Source organism: Hemibagrus wyckioides, linkage group LG21, assembly GCF_019097595.1.
Source record: "Hemibagrus wyckioides isolate EC202008001 linkage group LG21, SWU_Hwy_1.0, whole genome shotgun sequence".
In the NCBI taxonomy this organism is placed as follows: Eukaryota; Metazoa; Chordata; class Actinopteri; order Siluriformes; family Bagridae; genus Hemibagrus; species Hemibagrus wyckioides.
Genome location: NC_080730.1, coordinates 10,023,841 through 10,040,471, shown reverse-complemented (window position 1 = coordinate 10,040,471; position 16,631 = coordinate 10,023,841). Strand labels below are relative to the sequence as shown.

The 16,631-nt window shown below is 37.7% G+C and overlaps 1 protein-coding gene across 1 annotated transcript; it reads left to right on the top strand.

The window, feature by feature from the left end:
- The first annotated feature begins 8,342 nt into the window (after positions 1–8,342).
- cdk2 (cyclin dependent kinase 2) lies at positions 8,343–14,420 on the top strand. The gene is made up of 7 exons (XM_058372836.1): positions 8,343–8,695; positions 9,181–9,258; positions 10,730–10,850; positions 12,323–12,493; positions 12,635–12,736; positions 13,281–13,484; positions 13,834–14,420. Exons 1-7 carry the CDS (start codon positions 8,571–8,573, stop codon positions 13,936–13,938), a joined length of 906 nt encoding a protein of 301 aa, XP_058228819.1. The 5' UTR covers positions 8,343–8,570; the 3' UTR covers positions 13,939–14,420.
- The last annotated feature ends 2,211 nt before the right edge of the window (positions 14,421–16,631 follow it).

Sequence of the window (16,631 nt, the reverse complement as noted above, 5' to 3'; positions counted from 1 at the left end):
TGTTGGTCATTTGTTGTGTCTGAATATGTTTGGCCCCTATCGATTACATGTACTCAGAGTACTCTGGAGCTTGAGAATGCAAACCTGAAGGAGCAAGTAAAATCACTTCAAGATTCAGTGGAGAAGTTGGAGAGAAAACTCCATGATGCCCAATGCACGCATGAAGAGAACTTGAAGGTAAGCGAAGAAAGCCTGTTAAACTAAATTATGTGGTAAGCTTATCTTCTTTTAGTGCTACATGCTAGATGTTACTCATTTTGTTGACCTTATATTGGAAAAGACTTTTGATGATCATACTTCAGAGAGACAGAATTAAACAGTACGAAAGACTAACAGCTGAAACAGATACAAAACACCTCACACAGATATATACTTCAAAACAGACACTTTCTCTTTTTTAAAAACCACCAGAGGTCACAGCAAGCTTTCTATCTAATATGACTAAGTAAAATAGCTCACTGTCTTCTGAACAACAATATCTATTCCAAGTCAGGGAACTCATGATTAGCCACTTAATATTTTTTTTAATCATATTAAATTCCAGATTTTAAAAAAATCACTGAATGCAGAAATACTTTTTAGAGACCTGAGCAAGTTACATGATGTTTTGTTTATGTGAAGAGACAGCTATATTTTTAGAAAATAGATATATTTATTAGAATAGATATATTTTTGTGATATTTGGACAGTTTGTTTGAGAAATATATATATATATATATATATATATATATATATATATATATATATATATATATATATATATGTATAGTAGAAATATGGCTTTATTTTGAAGCTCAGTAAGTCAGTATTTAGGTCAGGATCCTAGTGGAACAAATCACTAATAATAGAACAAATATAATATACCTTCTATTCATATTTGTGTTTGTATATGAAAGTGTGTTTCTGATATAGTCTGAATAGTTCATTTATATTCCACCGTTTGTTTCAAATGTTTGTGTTTAATACTCAGCTGCAGAAAGAGAATATCACCCTGACCGAAAAATTGAAAAGCCTGCAGAGCTCAGAGAGTTTATGTCCTAGATCAAATGAGGACATGGGACATACCTCAAAATGAGACGGGTAAGCAAAAAAACACTTTAGATTCAGCTGTACTTTTAAAGAATATGTGTTCTGCTGCCTGAACTTTTCATTTCTAATAATAGTCCTGGTGATATTTTTGTGTTTTCTCTCTTTTACATGCTATCATATAAAGAAATTGAATGATGGAAGCAAAGAAGTAGAAAAAATAAGACCACCACCACAGTGAGGTCACGATAAAAATAAAAAAAAAAGGATCTAAAGTTCAAATAAATTTATGAAAAATGAGAAAAAATGTGCCTTGGAATGTTCTCTTCATTTACCATTCTGTAGTTTTGATTTTTATGGGAAAGAGAAAATGATAATTTGCAAAAATTTTTGCCAATGCTCTCTGAGTGGATGAGAGAGCTTTACTATCTCTTCCTTTCCAATCACAGCAACAACAGCCATTCATGGGTGTCTGTAAGCTCATATATGCAGAACAGGGCAGATAACACATTTCCTGTTAAGGCCTATTAATTCTTGATGCATCACTTTGCATGTTAGCTTTTGCCCATCTCCGGTTTGAAGTTGTTCTGTGATTGAGGAGAGTTACCTAGGAGGCGGTACATGGAAAAAATTCCCACCCACTGGCCTGTTGTTCCTGTTGTATACATTTGATTGTTTTTGCTTCTTTTTTTCCAGTTTTTGCCTCCTAAAATCTATCCCCACGTCTATGTCGTAGGAGGTGGTAACAGCACAACACACCCTCCAGTGCATCCTTAGTTGTGTGCTGGCTTATGTGGCTCTTAAATTAAATTGCCAGATTAATACAGATTGGTCTTTTCATTTAGGGAAGAAAAAAATATCTTCAGCATCTTGACATAATGCTAGAAAAGATTTTACTAAATCATTTTGTTTATATCCAAATAAACATGTTTTGCTTAGAATAAGTTCTTAATAAACCCTTAACAGATTTTATGTTAAAATGTTGTTTACAGCGTCATCATATAGGCTACTGAATTAAAGCTTTATCTTTATCTTAAAATATACACTGGTCTTCTGACTTTGCATGTTTTTAATGAATATATAAAGTGTGAGCTCAACAGAAGCACCAAACAGAACACAGTTTATCGTTCTAAGGAATCAGATGGCTACTTGCAGATAGATAGATAGATAGATCGATAGATAGATAGATAGATAGATAGATAGATAGATAGATAGATAGATAGATAGATAGATAGATAGATAGATAGATAGATAGATAGATAGATAGATAGTAGTTATGGTTATGGATGTGATTTAAGAAATATGAGCAAATGGGTTGATTATTCCATCCACTCTGGATTCTGCTTTAATTTCAATAGGCCTGAAACAACGAATCGATTAAATCGATAATAATCAATAATGAAAATCGTTGTGAACGAATGACGTTATCGATTATTCGGCCGGCGCACGTCACCACGCATTCAATCCTAGCGTTGTTCCAGGCGGGCATGGGAAGAATGGCGGGGAGTAACAAGCACGTCGGATAAAAGTGTGTGACCCAAGTCCTCTAAGGCATGGGAGCATTTCATATTAAATTCCGCGACAAATGTTGTAACTTTACAAAGCGGAGCTTCAGTGTCACGGAAACACGACAGACGATGAACGAGCAAGCATGCGGAATTTATCCGGGATAAACCGGAAGCATGCGGGAATCACAGATGAAGGCGAAAATTCAGGACGATAAGTTTAATGCAGATTTGTCATGTGCCATATTTGTGTGCTTAATGTGTGGGTCATTCACACAGAACGTGTTTTATTCCTAATTTCTTTTCCATTATTTTCACTGAATGCGATATACTGATGTGTTTGACCGCTGCGCGCGCATCTCTTGCTGCCCCTCGCGCGTCTCATGTTCAAATGATTTCAGCTTTTCCCAGCAGCGCAGCTCATCAATGTCACTCACAGAACATTGGACCAATCAGAAAGCTCCGGAGGTGGGGCAAGCGGTTGTCATGGCAACTTCATGGCACAGCCTGAGCCTTTGGCGTTCTGTACTGCGCTTTATAAAACCTTTCCTAAATACAGAGTCTTGTATTTGTAAACACAAACATGCCTTCTGTGTGAATGCTTTATTCTGTGTGAATGCTTTATTCTGTGTGAGTGCTTTATTCTGTGTGAATGCTTTATTCTGTGTGAGTGCTTTATTCTGTGTGAGTGCTTTATTCTGTGTGAATGCTTTATTCTGTGTGAGTGCTTTATTCTGTGTGAATGCTTTATTCTGGGTGAGTGCTTTATTCTGGGTGAATGCTTTATTCTGTGTGAATGCTTTATTCTGGGTGAATGCTTTATTCTGTGTGAGTGCTTTATCTGCATGCTTACAGTGTCCGGTGTTTATTGTGTAAAGAGCGCTGCGTTACTCCTCATTCACAATGTAGATGATAAACAGTGTTGTAGTGCAAGACCGTTAAGTACTGTCCAATTAATACAGTTTGATCAAAATAACAATATTTGTTCTTAATCAGTATTTGTTACCAATTCAAAATAATGCAGTGCAAAATTTGTGGAAGACTGAATGGATCATAACTTGGTAGTCTAGTAGTTCTGCCTACATACATTGTGGTAGTGTTTAAAGGTTTAGTTTTACGTTCATATTTGTAACACTTAATGTGTAAATTTAATTTGAAATGAAAATAAAAAGGTATTTAAAAATGTGGTGTTTTTATCGATTAATCTGGAAAATAATAATAATAGTGATCGCCCGATTATTCGATTATGAAAATAATCGTTAGTTACAGCCTTAAATTTCAATGAGCAGTAATTGCTGGCTGGAGAATATCAACCACGTTATACATAGTTACTTATTTGTATAACTACATTATATATAACTACTTATCTAATTACTTTAGCATGTGAGAAAATGGAGAAGAAGGTTACAGGAAATTGGTGCAGACATGTGGGAAGCAAATGGCAGAAGAAACGAGCAGCAGCTTTATATAATACAACGTCCTCTGAAGGTATTTGAGTTGTCAATTACAAAAACACTTTTCTGTTGTTATATCAAGCCTGGAACTGCAACAATAGTAAGTCAAGTATGAAGCAAAAGTAAAGAATGCCACTTTTTATTTCTTTGTGGTTATTGGTCAGATGTATACTGAAGAAATGTGTCTAAAAGACAGTTATACAGGGATAAATTTAAGAGTCTGCATTATGCAGTCTGCTTATAAAAGAAGATACTAGTTCTTTATCCAATAGGACAGAAAATTAAGAACATGGATGACTTTAAAAACTGCTATGCTGATGACACCCAACTTATCTTCTCCTTCCCTCTCTCAGATACCACAGCTTCTGGGCGGATCTCAGCGTGTCTTGCGGACATTTCAGCTTGGATGACAGCTCATCAGCTGAAACTGCTGGTCATCCCAGGTGATTCATCCCCAGCCCAGGATCTTGCATTATCTCTGAACAACTCAATAATCTCCCCTTTATCCACTGCTCGCAACCTTGGGATAACCATGGACAATCAACTGTCCTTTTCCTCCCATGTTGCTAAAGTGACACGCTTATGTTGATTTCTTCTGTACAAGATTAGAAGGATTCGACCATTCCTATCCACACAGGCTACTCAAGTGCTTGTTCAGTCTCTGGTTATTTCGAGACTGGACTCCTACAACTCTTTATTGGCACGTCTTCCTCTGAATGCAATTCGTCCACTGCAAATGATCCAAAATGCAGCTGCACGGCTTGTTTTCAACCTGCCTAAGTTCTCCCACACCACTCCACTGCTGCGTTCCCTCCACTGGCTTCCGGTAGCTGCACACATCAGATTCAAAGCACTGATGCTTGCCTACAAAGCCAAGAATGGACCAGCACCATCTTACCTCAAAGATCTTATTACTCCTCGCACTGCACCTCGCTCCCTCCGATCCACTAGCACTGCCTGACTGGTCCCACCATCTCTCAGGGTAAAAGGTAGGTATTCATCTAGACTCTTCTCTGTTCTGGCACCGAGGTGGTGGAATGAACTTCCCCTAGATGTCCGTACAGCAGGGTCTCTGACTGTCTTCAAATGACGTCTTAAGACCTACCCTTTCCTGAAGCACTTAAACTAGCTCTTATCTTATCCCTGTTTATGTATTGTTATATGTTTATAAAAAAAAAAAATCCAATTTTAGGCTAATGGTATCGTAAGTCTGTAACCTATTGAACCAGTGTTAATGTATTCAATGATAGAGACTTAAAGCAAGCATGTCGCTCTGGATAAGATCATCTGCCAAATGCCAGAAATGTAAATGATGTCTATTTCTAGGCAGTGGACATTAAGCGATACTTCCTCGGGATGATAAGGGGTCCTGAGAATCATTTTTGCTAGTTTAAAACCACCAAGATGCGCTACTTTGACGACCTGGTAATCACAATCTTTGTTACTCTGATGAAGAGAATTGATATTAATGATTATTAGATGAACACTTTTGAGAAGCAGATCTTGAGTTTCAGCTAATTGTCATTTGCAGGGATTCCCTTATCAGACCACCATCCAGGACCATTTCACTGCCATACAGGTGAGGGTTTATCCGTTGTGGCATCACAAAACCTTTGTTAGTTGCAGTGATTAATTGTGTTCACTTCAACTGGTTCTCTTAAGGCTGAATATGAGAAGGTTACAGAGCTCATTTCCTGTAACCAGGTGGAAACCATCATCAAGCCACTTGAGGATTATGTGGTAAATTTATTGCAATGTCATGAAGTCTGTATTGTAGATAGTAACTCTTGGAATTTTGTAGACATGGGTATGCAGTGTAAATTTGTATTATTTTTCATTTTTATTTAACAGCAAACCTTTAAAAAGGTTTTAACAAGATGCAGTTCGTGTGCAGCTGGCCTTTCCAAAGTCATTTAATTTGTGTGTGTTTTTAGTACTTTAGTACTTTTAGTATTTTCTTTACAAAAGTACATATGATGAAATTAAAAAGCCTAAAATTTAACTCTGTTTCTGTTTCAATGAGTTTTATTATTTAGAAGGGGATGCTGCTGAACATGTGCAGGGGAAGTGAGGTGAATACAAAAGAAGGTGACTAAAAGCATGTTTAGGGGTGTATCCTACGTATCCTACTTCATGGCCAATGTTCACGTCCACTTCATCAGCCACACGGAGGACAAGATGCTCTGCCTGTGGATCTGAGTGCACACCACCATGCCGTGCCGGTACTGCACAGAGAGGCAGAACTCTGCACAGCACTGTGGGATCTGCAAGCTGGATTCGGAAACACACACAGTCACAAGCTCAGCTTACTGGCAAACATTTTTTTACCTCACATGAACTGCTTAGTTTGATTTACTGAATAGAAATCACATGGTGTATTTCACTAACATTATTATAATCTTTTTGATCAGTTTATTAATTGCCAGGAAATACTGAAGACTACTTGCTTTAGACTATGTCATAGATTTAGTCTACATGTTCATTTTAAGTTTTAGGAAAAATCATCAATAAAAAGAGAAAACACTTACCTGAGTCCAGTTTTTGATGTGACACTGATAATAACTAGTTGGTTACTGGTGTTGTAGTCTATGAGTTCACATTTGGCTCCCCAAACTGGAAGAGCTTTTCTATCCTTCAGCAGTGTATAATACTATGAGGAAAAAGAGACCGTAAAACCGGTTGAAATGGAGAATATCATCACAGTCCCAGTACTGATTTACAGCCATGTCCACAATTTTCTCCGTATCATGCATTTATTGCTAGTCCCCCCCTTTTTTTCTTGAGGTTTCAGATCAATTGACTGACTTTTTGTCACAAGAATTTCCCAGTTTTTAGTTTTGAAGTTTTTAGTTTTTTCATGACTTTTAAGTTGATGTTTCTATACTCCTCAGAATTCATTTTGCTTCTGCAGTCAGCAGTTATATCATCAGGCCCATGTTTTACAGATATGAAAGCATGCTTTAGATCTTGTGCAGTTTCTTATCGCGTCCACATTTTGATTCTGTTTTTGTGGGTAACTATTATTTTACATTTTGCAGTGTAGAAAAAGTGCTGTAATTTCCGCAGGGTAAAACTAAATATGAGAAAGACTTTTTGTTTGTGTAGAAATGTAAAAACTGTGGAAAACAGAGGCAATTAAATCACAAATTATAGAGATCACTGTGCTTTAATCTAACATTCTGGATTATGGCATGAGATATACCAGATTGACCACTTTATTTTTTGCCAAAATATCACATGCACAGAAATGGCACAGGATGGATTTGTTGGTATAATTAGTGCCTAGATATAAAGAGTTAAACAGCATTAAAACAAGATACATGGACCTGAATGACCTCATAAATCATATTTCATCCTCTGGAAAAAAAAAAATCATATCAGTCTCTAAATATCTGTTCACTCTTTAACTCTTCCAGTTATCAATTCTGCTGTTTGTAACACCTCAGCTTATGGACAGACTGAGATGCACAGACAGATACCATAAGCACAGACACAGCTCTTATTTTATATGCCACCATTTGCTCTTAATAGGCTTGTCTCATTTCTTTTAAAATGGATTTGATTGGGCTTGCTGTTTTTATTTTTTTGCCATAAATATGAAATGACATGGGCTGCCTGCTCTCCCCTTACTGTTTGCTATTGCTATTGAACCACTTGAAGGTCAAGTCATATGATGGGCATCACCAGGGGCTAGTCATTTGGGACTCGAGCCCCGAATGATTTTAATCCAGCCCCAAATGTTTTATCCCGAATTTTCAGTTTTTGGTGGAATAACCCTGATTTGCGTGCGTTTTGGCTCCATGCTCTCCACCAGTTTCTCACATTGCTGTTGGAGAACTTTATACCACTCTTCTTCTTTTTTTGCAAAAAAGCAAACAGCTCAGCTTTTCTTGATGGTTTGTGACCATCCATCTTCCTCTGGATGGCATTCCAGAGATTTTCAAATCTGGAGATTGAGCAGTGCTCTCTTATTTTTGTGTGACAAATAAAGACAACTTAAATATATGTATAGAATATTATACAGTTTGTGGCAACATTTTGGACCTAGACTTTCATAAAAAATGAAACAATCATGTTTAAGTTCGTGTTACTAAATAAAAAGATGAAGAATACTAGTAACAAACGTGAGAAAATGGAAATCATCCGCTCGGCGGCGACATGAATCTTTAGTTCCCTCGAAAGCTCCAATAGAAGAAAAAGAAATGGGCGGAGCAAAGAAATGGCTTTGTTTGAAGGGTGGGTTTTAGGCCCGGTCTCAACCAACTTACTACTTCCTCTTTAAGTGCACTTCGTAGAGCGTTACATAATAGCCTATTACTGCCTACGAAGTGCACTAGGCGCGTTACACAGAGATATTTTGGATTGAGCGTAACTAAACGCGGGAATTGGCGGGTATTGGATGTAAAACATTATCTGTAGCTGTAGTGTTATATATATATATTTTTTATAGGTTTAATATACTACAGCTATGTTTTAACAGATCACTCGCTTCCTCATGCTTACATTTCACTCTCAGAGTCAACATACAGCCATTGTGTGCGTTTAGGAGCGAAGTTTTCAGTGGGTAAGAAGGGGTTTTATCCGTATGTCTGACATGGAGTCCTTTCAGAAAGTGGAGAAAATCGGAGAGGGGACATATGGAGTGGTTTATAAAGCGAAAAACAAAATCACCGGCGAAACCGTGGCTTTGAAGAAAATCAGACTGGACACGTAGGTGGAAAAATGTTCATCACCTTTCTGTATAGTGTGATCATTATTGTAATCATTCTTGTAGTGCAAAGCAAGTCTATTCGCCTCTGTCTCCTCCTCTTCCAGTGTCATTACATTAGGATTTGGTTTAGTAGCTCTGCACTTCATGTTGGGTTTGTCTCCAATCACCATTTAGATTGTCCAGATAAAAGCTTCTATATGTGGACAGAAACATGATCCAAAGTGGATGCGGGCATTTCTCCTAACTAAAATTCCCTTAGTTCATTAACTGGAAAAACAAAGCAAAACAAACAAAAAAAAAAAACTAGAGAGGAACCAGACTTTTCATCTGGGATCCAAATCTTTGCTCTTCTTCACCTGTGTGCTATAAAGTGAAACAGTACAGTGTCAAAAGGATGTTTTAATATGAACCTATTGAGACACGAGAGTCATTATGAGTACATGTTGTTTACATTTTATTTTTATTTTTATTTTTATTTTTTCAGGGAGACTGAAGGAGTTCCGAGTACAGCCATCCGAGAAATCTCCCTGTTGAAGGAACTCAACCACCCCAATATTGTCAAGTATGATGATGTTACACAACATGACACAGTTATGCAACTGATTGTGCCGTGCATTTTAAAAAAAAAATAAAGCTTCCTACTGTTTAAGTTACAAATCAGCATTTTTCCTACCTTAGGATAATTGAATCATGTTAAAGCAATATTTAGGCAAAGTTTTTTATTCAGTTTTATTTGTAGACTCATCCAGCATGAACACTGAGAGGTGAAGTGAGTAACACTGATTATCCCCTCATCATGGCACCTGTTAGTGGGTGGGATATATTAGACAGCAAGTGAACAGTTGATGTGTTAGAAGCAGGAAAAATGGACACGCGTAAGGATTTGACTGAGTTACGAAAGCCAATGTTCCCGGTCTGCAGTGGTCAGTATCTATCAAAAGTGGTCCAAGGAAGGAACAGTGGTGAACCGGAGACAGGGTCATGGGCGGCCAAGGCTCATTGATGCACGTGGGGAGAGAAGGCTGGCCCGTGTGATCTGATCCAACATTTGAGCTACTGTTGCTCAAACTGCTGAAGAAGTTAATGCTGTTTCTGATAAAGGTGTCACAATACACAGTGCATGACGGGTCAGGGCTGTTTTGGCAGCAAAAGGGGTAGCGTCACAATATTAGACAGGTGGTCATAGTGGTCGGTGTATGGTGCTTTTAACAATGGACATTTTCACGAAGTAGTTTTAGAGAAATGTATAAACGAAAAACTCCCTGAGATGAAAAAACCTTGAGAGGAACCAGATTCAAAAGGGAACCCATCTTCCTCTGAATTACACCATATAGTATGATTATAAATTATTTCCCTCCTATAACTGTGTACTATATGGTCAAAACGTGCAATTGCAGAACCAGAAAATGAATTCTAGTTAACGTGGTCTGTTTCATTGAAATAGGCCGATTCATGGCGATTGCAGTAAGCCATTGTAGCAAAGCTGATTAATCAGTTCCAGTCCAAATCCATCTTCATGCTTTCCAAGTGGTACCATTCGCAGTAATCTCATGTATCCCCAAGCTGTCCATGTAGGGTCATCCCCAGCAGCAGCAAGCACTTTACAAGAACTAGAAATAGGGCATTAGAATGAAACAGGCAGGTCATGAGTGCAGATAGGCTCAGGATTACTGGCTTCTCAGGAATAGTATGTTTAGATCGACTTTTTCCCCTTGCAAAAATAGCAATGCAGCCAAAATCATTTTTCATTTTCCTTATATGAGAAGGTCAGCACAAACTTCTCTATCCCCAGCCACAAACTTTTAGCTTCTCTTGGGGGATCCCACACATTCTCAAGCCAACTATGAGATATAATCTCTCCAGTGGTTGCTGAGTCTCCATGAGGTTCTCTGTCCAGTTCGCTTGACGTAGCTCTGGCAGGAGCTGGTGCTGAAACGGTCACTAGATTGTCTGTAGGACTGTAGTATTTTGTTATTAAGACAATATATCAGTTAAACCCTATTGATGAGGTATTGTTTCTGACTTTGTTTCAGGCTGCTCGATGTCATCCACACAGAGAATAAGCTTTATCTCGTGTTTGAATTTCTTCACCAAGACCTCAAGAAATACATGGACTCGTCCTCAGTCACTGGCATTTCACTTCCTCTGGTCAAGGTGAGTGAGACTTATATACCAGAACTTAATGCACTAAATAGTGTTCTTTAGTGATTTTAAAGCAGTGCATGATGATGATCGTCAATGGCTTTGTGTGCAATTAACAGTATATTGTGCTTGCTTTTAATGATCCCATTCACTGGTACTGCTCTGCTCACTCAGTGTGACCAAAAAATTCAGTTGTTTTTATTATTTACTTATTTTTTTGTGTCTGCTCATGTAACTTTGCTATGTTACTTAAGACTGTAAGATTGTTTTTTTTGTATAGGCTAGGAATGATGACTGCCTACTGGAACAGCACACACAATCTTGCAGTGATTTGCATGAAATAAATCAATTTCATGTTTTTAGTATTGCTTGGGGCTGTTACTAGAGCAACTCTCATAACTGTCACTAAGGCATAGGTGTAATATGATGTGGTAAGGTAGCAGGTATAAGGTAAGGTATAATCGTTTAACCTTAAAAAAAAAATCTTTGCACCTCTCTCAAACACCACTGTTGTAGATTAGTCCTGGTAGTGTTCCCAGGCCTGATTTTCATTTCTAAGATTTGTCACATCTGAAAAATGTCTCTCAGGCTGTACCTTCATAAGGAGCTTCTCTTTCTCCTAAAATGGTGCTATAACACACACACACACACGCACACTTGTTCTATTTTGTGTGCAAACAGTCGTCCGAGTTTTGAGTCCAGTAGCACTGATCTGTCTCGTACTTTTTTGTTTTGTTACACTGAGTAGTGTACATGTTAAAATTTGGGTAATATTGAGGTGTATATGTGTTGTGGCTGTTCTTTTAGATTCAATTCCATTTATTTCTCTAGCGCCTTTTACAATGGACATTCCCAAAGCAACTTTACAAAAGAAGAGAAACGGAGAAAGGAGGAAAAAAATTTTTTCCCTATTTTATCCCTTTTTATCCCACCTAAAATATTCTAACCCTTTTAATCTCTCCCACACTCCTGCAGTTGTTATTTTTCTAAGAATATTTTTGGATGTCATTTTTTTTTTAGATGGTTCTACGTTCAAAATAAAAACAAACAGGAAGTTATAGCACTGTGACCTTGACCTGAATAAAGAATTTACAGAAGACATATGCAGTAAACCAGTAATGCAAGCAAAGCACCACATCAAGCGCATTCATTTGTTAATAATTGCGGTCTTTTCTCTGTCCTGTCAACTTCATATCTGACTTTGTACTTCTGCCTGCGTGAAAATAAATACATTTATTTTTGCTGATTTTAATTTGGGTCTTACGAGATCCCAGTCTCAGTGCACACCTCAAGGCTAAAACAAATCTAAATAAAATAAAACCTTATGTTTGTAAAATATAGTCTCTGTTGCATTTTGGTTCTTATTGCAACAATGCATGTAATGTATTATAATTAATTGTTAGTTTTTTTTTCTTTCTTTCAGTATAGCTCTGTGCTTAGTATTATATGTGCGAATGAATCATGTTTTTTTAATGTATTTTCAGAGCTACCTGTTCCAGCTGCTCCAGGGTTTGTCTTTTTGTCACTCTCACCGGGTTTTACACAGAGACCTGAAACCTCAGAATCTGCTCATTAATGCACAAGGAGAAATTAAACTGGCCGACTTTGGCTTGGCCAGGGCTTTCGGTGTGCCCGTGCGCACATACACACATGAGGTGTGTTTGACTTTTTCATTTTTTTTATTAAGTGTACACAAACATTTTATGCAAATAATCAACACTTTCAGTTCCATTTATTTTTATCCAATGCACTATTTGTGTTTTGTTAATAAGATTATTTTTGTCCTTGTATTGTAGGTTGTGACTTTGTGGTACAGAGCACCAGAAATTCTCCTGGGATGTAAATATTATTCCACAGCTGTTGACATCTGGAGTTTGGGCTGCATCTTTGCTGAAATGGTAAACCTTTATGGACTAGGCCATATAAACTGGACTAAATAGCACACGTTAGTCATTTTTAACCTGCCCATAGCAATAGGTTTAGGGGGATAGTAAAAGGTCTGAGATTTGCACAACAGTACAAAGATCTGAAAACAGTCCAGTGCACGATCTTTGCATTATACAGGCTGCTGAATTCTTGCATACTTGCAAAACATGAAGCATGCTATAGCACACTGAATGGTGATTTTATAGTTGAATATAAATAGTAATATATAACAGTTTTGTAGTTGGAAATAAAGTTTTTTTACATTTAACCATAAGAATATTTGCAGAACATTTAACTTCAAGCAAGACAGACACACTGAATAACTATAGTTTTAACCAATTCCTAAAGACACTATAAAATTCTGCTACCTGTGAACTGTGCTAGACATATTAAAAATGATGACTTTTTACCTATTTATATTGCTATTGAATTTGGGTAGTCATCAGAGAGCTTGTCCTCCAGGACTAGCCTGTCTAACGAGGTGGTGGTGTGTCTGTGTTGTGTCCATATTGTCAGATTACTCGGAGGGCGCTCTTTCCCGGAGATTCGGAAATCGATCAGCTGTTCCGGATTTTCCGAACCCTCGGCACTCCCGATGAGACTGTGTGGCCCGGAGTGACCTCTATGCCTGACTACAAGGCTTCTTTCCCAAAGTGGGCACTGCAGGATCTGTCCAAAGTTGTGCCACCTCTGGATGATGATGGCAGAGACCTGCTCGCAGTAAGACATTAACACCATGATGTATCACTGTGAAGAATAATAATACCAAATGTTAGTTGGTAAAATGAACATCATGACACAGCATTTATGGAGATCTCGTTTTGATCCGAGCTCAAACACTTAAGGTACAATTCATTAGATACGAATAGAATTCATTAGCTACAACTATTCATTGCTTTGATGGATGTCATTATTTAAGTTTATGAGCAAATTGTAATTCTGTATATTCTCATATATTCCATTATCTATCCTTTACAGAATAATAAGACTCTTTCAGGGTACATTCTTGATGGCTGACAAATGATTTATTCTAAACTTTCCCCTTTCCTTTTTTTTTTCTTCCAAACAGCAAATGCTGAGATATGACCCCAACAAGAGAATCTCCGCCAAGAACGCCCTCGTTCACCGATTCTTCCGTGACGTAACCATGCCCATGCCTACTTTGAGGTTTTGAGGTGTGTCTGTGACGGGCACAGGCTATAGAGGCAGAGCAATCCCATTCATCATCTCTTCTTCCTGAGGACATTCCTTCTGTAACCCAAAGACTGTCAGCCAGTTTCAGTCAATGTGGTGCCTTTTATATATCAGAGTTTAGCTATTGAGTTATTGTGTTGGTTATAAGCACGGTGCTCTCATCTGTATAGTAGATGACTGTGTGTACCATGTTATTGTGTATTCTTCAGTCTGTTCTTTCTGGAAAATGACATTCCTTAACTCTGTGAACTGTTTGTTCAGAAATTAGTTGACTGTCTGTTATAAAAAGAAAATCTCTTCATTAAGAGTCCTTTAATGCACCAGCATAAAAATATTTATTTTGGCTTGCCAAAAATGGTCACTTTTGATAGTTCTGAATATTTTTTGTAATGGGCGATTTTATGCCTTTTTAAGGCAGATTTTATCCCTGTTTTGATAATTATACATAAACTTGTTGAGACAAAAAAAAATGGCGTCTTTGTTGTTAATTTGTGCTTAACGTTATAATTGTTATAAGTAACATACTGATGAGTATTAGGTAAAATGCCTTAGCAATGGAAAATGCAGCCATGTATTATGTAAACTTTATGATATCAGATATTTGTGGCAGTATTTCACACCTTTGTAAAGACCATGAGAAAAAGATAATGTGCAATCTGGAACAATTTCTCAGTTAATGTACAAGAATTGCCCATAAATTATATATCGTTACCATAAAATATATTGTTGTACCATCTATATCATAGTACTATTACCTAGACCAGTACTTTTAATGAAGACCCCTGCATGATATTTCCTATTTCCAATTTTTTTAAAAAGCCTTTTGGTCTTTGCCTAAGGAAAGGAAGGACATTATTTGTTGTTGTGTAATATGTCTCTAAGTGCATGCATCCTGTCCACTACAAATTTACATGCATACTGTCTTTTAACTTTACAAATCTAAAAAGAAAGAAAACAAAAATAGTATTTGGATACCACAAATGACCAACATCAGTACCTTGTTGCAAAGCTTTTGTTGGCAGTTACAGCATTAAGACTTCTACTGTAAGATGTAATAAGCTTTTAAAGCGTTGTGATTCATTTCTATCCCATTCCTTCAATAACCAGTTTCCTAAGGTTATTCCCCCTTAAGTAAATGTATTCATGGGATGTATACCAAAATCTCCCTGAGGCCCTCTATTCCTATTTTAGCCAGAGACGTATAGCCATACACTGATCATGCATAACATTATGACCACCTGCCTAATACTGTATTGGTCCCCCTTTTTCTACCGAAACAGCCCTGACACATGGCCTGCACTTGATCCTTCAAGGTGTGCTGTGGTATCTGGCACCAAGATGTTAGCAGCAGATCCTTTAAGACACAGATGCTTGACTGGATTGATTTCTGGGGAATTTAGAGTCCAAGTCAACACCACAAACTCGTTGTTGTGCTCATCAAACCATTCCTGAGCCATTTTTGCTTTGTGGCATGATGCATTATCCTGCTGAAAGAGGCCACAACCATCAGGGAATACTTTTCCATGAAAGGGTGTACATGGTCTGCAACAATGCTTAGGTGGGTGGTACGTGTCAAAGTAACATCCACATGGATGGCAGAACCCAAGGTTTCCCAGCAGAACATTGCCCAAAGCATGACACTGCCTCTGCCGGCTTGCCTTCTTCCCATAGTGCATCCTGCTGCCATGTGTTCCCCTGTTAAGCAATGCACATGCACCCGGCCATCCATGTGATGTAAAAGAAAATGTGATTTATCAGACCAGGCCACCGTCTTCCATTGCTCGGTGGTCCAGGTCTGGTGCCCATTGTTGGTGCTTTCGGTGGTGCACAGGGGTCAGCGTGGGCACCCTGACTGGTCTGCGGCTATACTGCCCAATAAGCAACAAACTGTAATGCACTGTGTATTCTGACACCTTTCTATCAGAACCAGCATTAACTTCAGCAATTTGAGCATTTGCTGAATTAACTTCAGCAATCATAATGTTATGCCTGATCACTGGCTACCTAATAAAGGTGTCAAAATACACAGTGCATGAAGGGGTCAGGGCTGTTTTGGCAGCTAATGGGGGACCAACACCATATTAGTCATAATGTTATGCCTGATTAGTATATTTACATTAATTCAAAACGATTAAAAGGTTAATGTCAGCTATCTAGTACATGGTAGCTCAGTCAGACATGACTTTCTTAGCAAATGGAATAAAAGTCTACTCTAATAAATATCACAGTGTTTCATTTTCATCCTGTTTCATTTGATAAAATGTAATGCCCCAGTATGTTTGTTTCGTCTGACAGTATAGTATATTGTTGAGTATATTGTTCCAAAATATTTGATTTGTCGAATGATTTGCAAATTTCTGTGCTTCATTCCTTTTAATATGACTTTACATTTAGAATAATTTATGACTGTTGAAATGTCCATAAAACAAATGATGAAAATAACACCCAAGGTAGTAATGTGGCCACGATTATTTTCTAATAATTCATTGAACCGGAGTCAATTATTCCGCTTATTCCACAGCTACCTCACTTCAATAACTTGCTCAGACAGTTTGTGTCAAAACATTTGTCCTTAAGGTTTTTATCCTTAAAACAATATTTTTGTATTATCTGCAAGATGTGTTCAAAGCCTGATTTGAGATCTCTCTCTAGTGTGCGATTGATGAGAGAATG